We start from the raw sequence: 5,922 nt of genomic DNA, 5'->3' as shown, positions 1-5,922 counted from the left end.
ACGACACAAATACTGTGGTATCTGGCCGTTTTTTCTTCTGTGTTATGAACTGTGAGTGCGGCAAATTCTTCACGTGCTCAGAAGCTATGTTTCCAAAATAATGTGATGCAATGAGAAATAAAACGATGTGACAATATTATTGCATAGGTGGAAAAAGGAAAAGCCCAAGAATCTCGAAGACGTCAAAAAGGATGTTGCCACTAGATTATCTCCAAAGTGCTTACTCATGCTAACACTCGCCTTGTTAGTGCCCGTTGCGGAAACGTCTGTGCCTGAAAGCCCGAGCTCGTACTCTGACTAAACGTCTGAAAACTGTCAAGCTGTAACAATTCAAATGTCTAAATGAGCCTTTGTACATTCCTTAGAAAATATTGAATTTCGATTAACGGCTCTTAATAATTGTTCCTTGCTTATTTATTGCAGATGGCCAGTTAACTTTTGTATCGTAGTTTTGCGAAAACATAGAATCTATAACCGAAATATCGTAATAAAAGATTCCATCAATCAAAGTCAGAGCATATGGAAAGTTTATGGAAAACATTAACTGTGCTGCTTTTTTCTTTGTATGTAATCACACTATCTGTACTGGCGCAACAAACAGCCGGGAAGACACTTATGGCTGCGGTGAGTCGGCTGGAGATTCAAAGCGTCCAATAAACAAGATAGCCTTGGTACGGCTGTGACGAATGGCGTACAGAAACGGGTGATCGGCAAAAAACCTCCGGTAATCAGGAGTGTGCCCCCCAGAGCTGCGACCGGCGGTTATCACTGCGCTGGCTGCGGCCGCTTTTGTTCCTTTCTCATCCACCTCTGAAAAAAATGTGGAAAAATCACGTATCAAGCAGTTATTACATCGCACTGCAACAGACAGTGTTCTACTGTATATACGCCACTTATCGTTTAAAGCATAATCAAGGGTTCCGTGTTCATTCACAGGTTTCGCAAGTTTTGTTTCGATAAACTATTGACTATTCTATAGTTACGGCGGAAAGGGTATTATGTTTTAAGTTGGGATTATTGCTGACTATTTATCGTGGAATTGTTTACTAACATCGAACAAATTCTAAATAAACTTAACAGCTAGAAATACTACTTAATAAAGCAGCCGTTTTTTGTTAAGGTCAGAATTCCCTTACCAATGAAGGTTTTATGGAAAGCCCCATCAACATGTGCGGGGCTATGGGGCACCAATCCCGAAAGGTCACATTCTGCTGTAAATATGTTTGTAACACCGATGATTTTCAGCAGTTGAAGCAGATCAAAACTGCTCTCCAGCTTGAATTTCGGCAACCGAAGTTGGACTAACATCAGCGCTCCTTTTTCAGCTTTACTCTGCAGACGTTGCAAGACCTCCGCGGTTATGGCTTTTTCCAGACTACGCAGCCCGGTGTCCTTATTGGGCAAGAACACCAGCATAGATGCTTCGTGGTTCGCATAGGGAATTTCCAGGTACTTCAAATCCAGCTGGTCATCCTCCACGTATCTAAATTTATCCACAACATACATCATGGACATCTTCGTCGTAGATCCGTCCAGTAACTGAAACTCAGCTTCCGTGTCGACTTCTTCGGGAGGAAACACGGTATTCCACTGAGCGTTGAAATACACGGCATTGGCTAAAACAGCCAGGGTGTCCACGTCCAAGGCGCCTTCGGGGATCAGATCTTTAATTTCCCCGCCGGTCCGCTCGGCGACCCATTTGTTAATGTCTTTGGCCGCTGCTGCCGGGTTAGCCGCGTAATCCTCGGTCTGAATGGAGGATTTGAGTTGCTGGCTGGCCATGGACAGGTAATTCTGATCAAAGTTCATACCCTTCCGCAGAAACACCTGCAAAACAGCGAGTGCACACAGCTGCACAGTATTCCGGTTAATATACAGAGTACTGTATTTACACTACCATACTGTACATAATATTCTTATGCAATAGTTGCGTAACCGCAAGTATTTAGACGAAAGCCTAAAACATCGCCCTTTTTGTAGTCAGAAATTAAAACGTTTTCAACCCTACATCTATTTCACACCAGAGCTGATTCGCGCTGTTATATGACGGTTTAATACAGCAAAGATGTTCGTGCTTAATTACATTTCTTTCTATGCCGGCTCGTTTAAAGCGGTTGATGCGTAGATAGAATTGAAAACATATTTGTAGAATTGAAAACATATTTGCAGCCAAACCAAAAATAGAGCGCATCTGTTAAATCATCATTGCTTTAGCAGTATTTTATAAGCAATAATCACCTTTAAAAAAATTTTAACACAACGATGCAACTAAATACACTAAACACTACTATGCAAAAATAATTTATAATAAAAATATCCTTTATAATAAAAGATTAAGAAGGTGCACAAAATTTGTGTCTGTCAGGGTCTAAGTCATAGATATGCTCAACCAAACTTAGATCTCAAGGTACCATTCGATAGCCCTGAATGTGTAGATTTGTAATTTTGTACAAAACAATCAGATTTCAGAAAACCAAAACACGTTTTGAGAAAAAATTCAAAACTCTAACATGCAAAGTCTACGGGACGTCAAAAACCAGTTAACGCTGCGCAGTCAAGTAAGTAGACGCCACCTTGCGTAGGTTGTGGGGCTCTGCTGATGGTGAGTTTACTACGGCGAGGAAAAGTGCGGTTGCAACTTGCAGCAAATCGGGTTCGTTTAATTTCAATTTAAATAACGTTTAAATTTTTGAAGGTAAAATCATTCACAAATTAATAGGCATACGTTTAAAGTATGTGCGGTTGTCATTTCTGCAGGTCATGAAAAACGTACTGTTGAAAATTTCACACACAGCTATTCCCGTTAATGAGGTTTGTGCAATTACTGCAATAGTTTCACAATGTAGCAAATCTGTGGAAATTGTTACAAGCAGAAACTGGAACCGGAAACTGGAACTACCGAAAAAAATTTTGTTTTGTTATGCTCAGTTTTTGAAAGACTGGAAATGTGCGAGATAGACCGCGTTCGGGATTTCAAACTTTAAGTTGTCCAATTGATAGCTTCACAGGCATGGAACACCAGCGGAGCTCGCGGAACAACAACCTAGACATTCTGCGTAGGGGTTCGTAATTTCCGTTGTACAGTAATAGCCAAAGCCCAAATTTACACAATCGAAATTTACACAAGAGTCCCAAAATCAGCAAAAGTCGTAAAATTAGATCTGCTTTGTGTTCCCGGAATTGCGCATTTCAACCCAAAAGAAACGTGAAAAATTCAAAAGCTAAACAGTAAAGGTGACGGCCTCCGTTTATCACCTTTTACTACCTTTCGTTTGGCTCACTACCATTCGCACTACGTTCACGCCGTGCTACACTGCGTACTACTTACTCGGTGAACTACCTTTTCGCCTTTTACCGTCTCTCATGGTCCGACGTTGGATGACACTTTGGTGTATTTTCGGCACCATAATTTTGCAGTATTTGAGAAGATTGCGTGGTATTGTTATTGTAAACATACGCAAATTCCAGAAATTAATGTTCTTTAAATTCCACAAATTAAAAATTCCTCTGAATTTTAGAAATTATTCCAGATGTCAAAAAATTCACTACGGAGACAAGATAATTCATAATTGGTACTTTGCTGCAACTAATTAAAGTCATTTTCCGAATATTTACGACACATGTACTTACTATTGTTTGTATAATTTTATTTAAAAAAATGAAAGTAAAGGTATAGTACAAAAAAATTTTAAAAACAAGCCAGTGTGGTGAAAGCAAATGCATATATCAAACGAAGGGAAATATTCGACTTGGACGAGCCATTAAAAGTAATGAACGTAGGGAAAAGTAGTACCAAAAGTTTGTGTACAGATGCAGTACCGAGTGAAAGGCAATGAAAAGTGGTGAACGGAGTGGTCAAGTAAATAATTAATTTGCGCGGCTGCTAAATGCCAATTTACTCCGCGCAATTTGCGCGGGGTCCACTAGTTTTATAATAAAAAAATAGGATATTTATAATTACATATTTCTCGTACATTTTGAAAACTGAAGTTTACTGCTGTCACTACAAATAAACTGGAAGTATTATGAGAGTGAGAGTAATTGAAAGTTTACTGTACGCAATGCATTGATTACCCCATTGGCCAGTGCTAACTGGAAGGCATCATCCTTTAGTTTCGGAGCCTTCGAGCTGGCAGATGTCTTATTTTTTCCTTTGGTGTTCACGGGAGTTGCTAATGCCGCCTTCACTTTCAAGTCGCTCATCAACTGCCCAAACGCCCCGACCACGTCCGCATCCGCTCCCGATTTGGAGAATTCCTTGAAATCCAGCGCATCATATAAATTATCCCGGGTGGGACCGCGTGCTCCAAGATAGACCAACACCATAGCGTACAGAATGCTGATGGGTGACACTAAGAAATTTCCCGATTCCACCATCGACGTCGCGCCTCCATAGAGAGCCAGTGAGACATTGTTGATCGTCGGACTTAGGTCCGGCATCGCTGCTTAAGATTGCAGACTTTAGTGCAGTACAGCCGGCTAAGACAAATGTGGCTTCCCCTGCTGCGACAAGAAGTTGAAGGAATTATGCAGCAGTTTTTGTAGACAGTGTTGGCGATCGAGTTAATTCAACAAAATATTAGGGTAGGGCCGATTTGTAATCGAATCCGCTTCTGGGCTTTTCGTGAATTATGGATAATTTATGTGCAGGTGCAGGTAATTGATGTTATTACTGGTTTAAAAACAGATATACTGGTAACTGGCTGAAGGCAACGTAAGATCCGTAGACTTTTGTGTGGAATTAAAGTTACAAAGTAAATTCCTATAGTGAAATACGTAAACTCACCGGATTCCCGGTTGTCTGCTGCAGTAACAGGTAGAAAGGTCATAAATTCTATCATCTCGGAAACTGTAGCGTTTTAATGTCCCCTTGCTCGTATTCTACAAATTAATCAGTTAACGCGAAACACATTTACAGCGCCCATACTACAGATAGATACTAGCCTACTAGGTAGTCGTCTGATAGTGCAGAGCAGTTCAATGTCGATATTATTGTAACACTTTTACAGAGTCGCTACAGTGCTTCAAAGTTGTCTGTAATATCAATAACACCACATGTTGTACACTTGCAAAAATGGTGACACATATTTTCACGTTCCTGTAGCGATACTGTATAATGTTTAAATAATTAGATCACTCCACAATCATAGCGTTTCAAGGTCGCACGAGACGGCTTTGCCATCTGCCAAGCCGTTGTGATTGGCGGGTTGTTAAAGTGGTTATGAGATATTGGTAGGCTGCCATCAATTTCATGGCAGTGAGTGCAGAAATATTTCACAGTTAACTTTCTGTAAAATCATTGCCGCACCTTCGAAAATGTCACTGCCAAGTGCAGACATTGTGTAAGTCAGACAGGCTGCATGTGAGTTCGGATTTTCGTAAAATGTGTTTTGATCGTGCAAAAGTGGTCAAACAGAGTGTCGTTTAGCTTATACTGACAGAAAACGTCGAACAGCAACCATGCTGCTGGCGGCTATTGTCGCTGCAATTTATTGTTTATACAATTATGGAAGCATCCCATACATTTAAACTATGCGTACAAAACTGCGCAAACTTCAAAACTACACTAAAATTAATGTGGTAAAAAAACTGCAGTTCAAAAGTAAGCTTAAACTGAATGGCATCTGGAATGCGCGTAAGCTGACCCAGATGCGCTTTTTTTCGACGATGTTAAGCAATACGAGCAAAAAACAAAACAAAACATGTCAAGCAAAACTGTAATATATGTGACGCACGGCATAATCTTTTATTACGTCCGCTCGGGAAAGCAGCAAACAAGCAACTAAATCGACATAACATAGCAACGCCGGTACTACCATTACCTGTTGCTAGGCCACAATGGACATCCGACAATAATCACATTCACGAGAATATACATCGCTGCACCTGTACGTACGTTTACGTGCACTATTCAGTATACAC

General features: G+C 40.5%; 1 protein-coding gene across 1 annotated transcript; it reads right to left on the bottom strand.

Annotated features, from left to right (window-relative positions):
- Window positions 1-407: 407 nt before the first annotated feature.
- LOC129591462 (leukocyte elastase inhibitor-like) lies at window positions 408-4,550 on the bottom strand. Its single transcript, XM_055487125.1, has 3 exons — window positions 4,075-4,550; window positions 1,137-1,827; window positions 408-810 (listed from the first exon to the last, which is right to left on the bottom strand). The coding sequence occupies exons 1-3, from the start codon at window positions 4,438-4,440 to the stop codon at window positions 614-616; spliced, it is 1,254 nt and encodes a 417-aa protein (XP_055343100.1). The 5' UTR covers window positions 4,441-4,550; the 3' UTR covers window positions 408-613.
- Between the last annotated feature and the right edge of the window lie 1,372 nt (window positions 4,551-5,922).

The sequence above is a fragment of the Paramacrobiotus metropolitanus genome, unplaced genomic scaffold (assembly GCF_019649055.1).
Source record: "Paramacrobiotus metropolitanus isolate TYO unplaced genomic scaffold, Prichtersi_v1.0 Parri_scaffold0000046, whole genome shotgun sequence".
Taxonomy (NCBI): domain Eukaryota; kingdom Metazoa; phylum Tardigrada; class Eutardigrada; order Parachela; family Macrobiotidae; genus Paramacrobiotus; species Paramacrobiotus metropolitanus.
Note: the sequence above shows the minus strand (reverse complement) of the source record. Positions and strands in the feature narration are given on the sequence as shown.

Coding starts and splice junctions, on each gene's coding strand:
- LOC129591462 (XM_055487125.1), bottom strand. CDS start 4,440: ATGCCGGACCTAAGTCCGACGATCAACAATGTCTCACTGGCTCTCTAT. Junction 1,828..4,074: donor AGTTAGCACTGGCCAATGGG/GTAATCAATGCA, acceptor GCTGTTTTGCAG/GTGTTTCTGCGGAAGGGTAT. Junction 811..1,136: donor TTTCCATAAAACCTTCATTG/GTAAGGGAATTC, acceptor CATTTTTTTCAG/AGGTGGATGAGAAAGGAACA.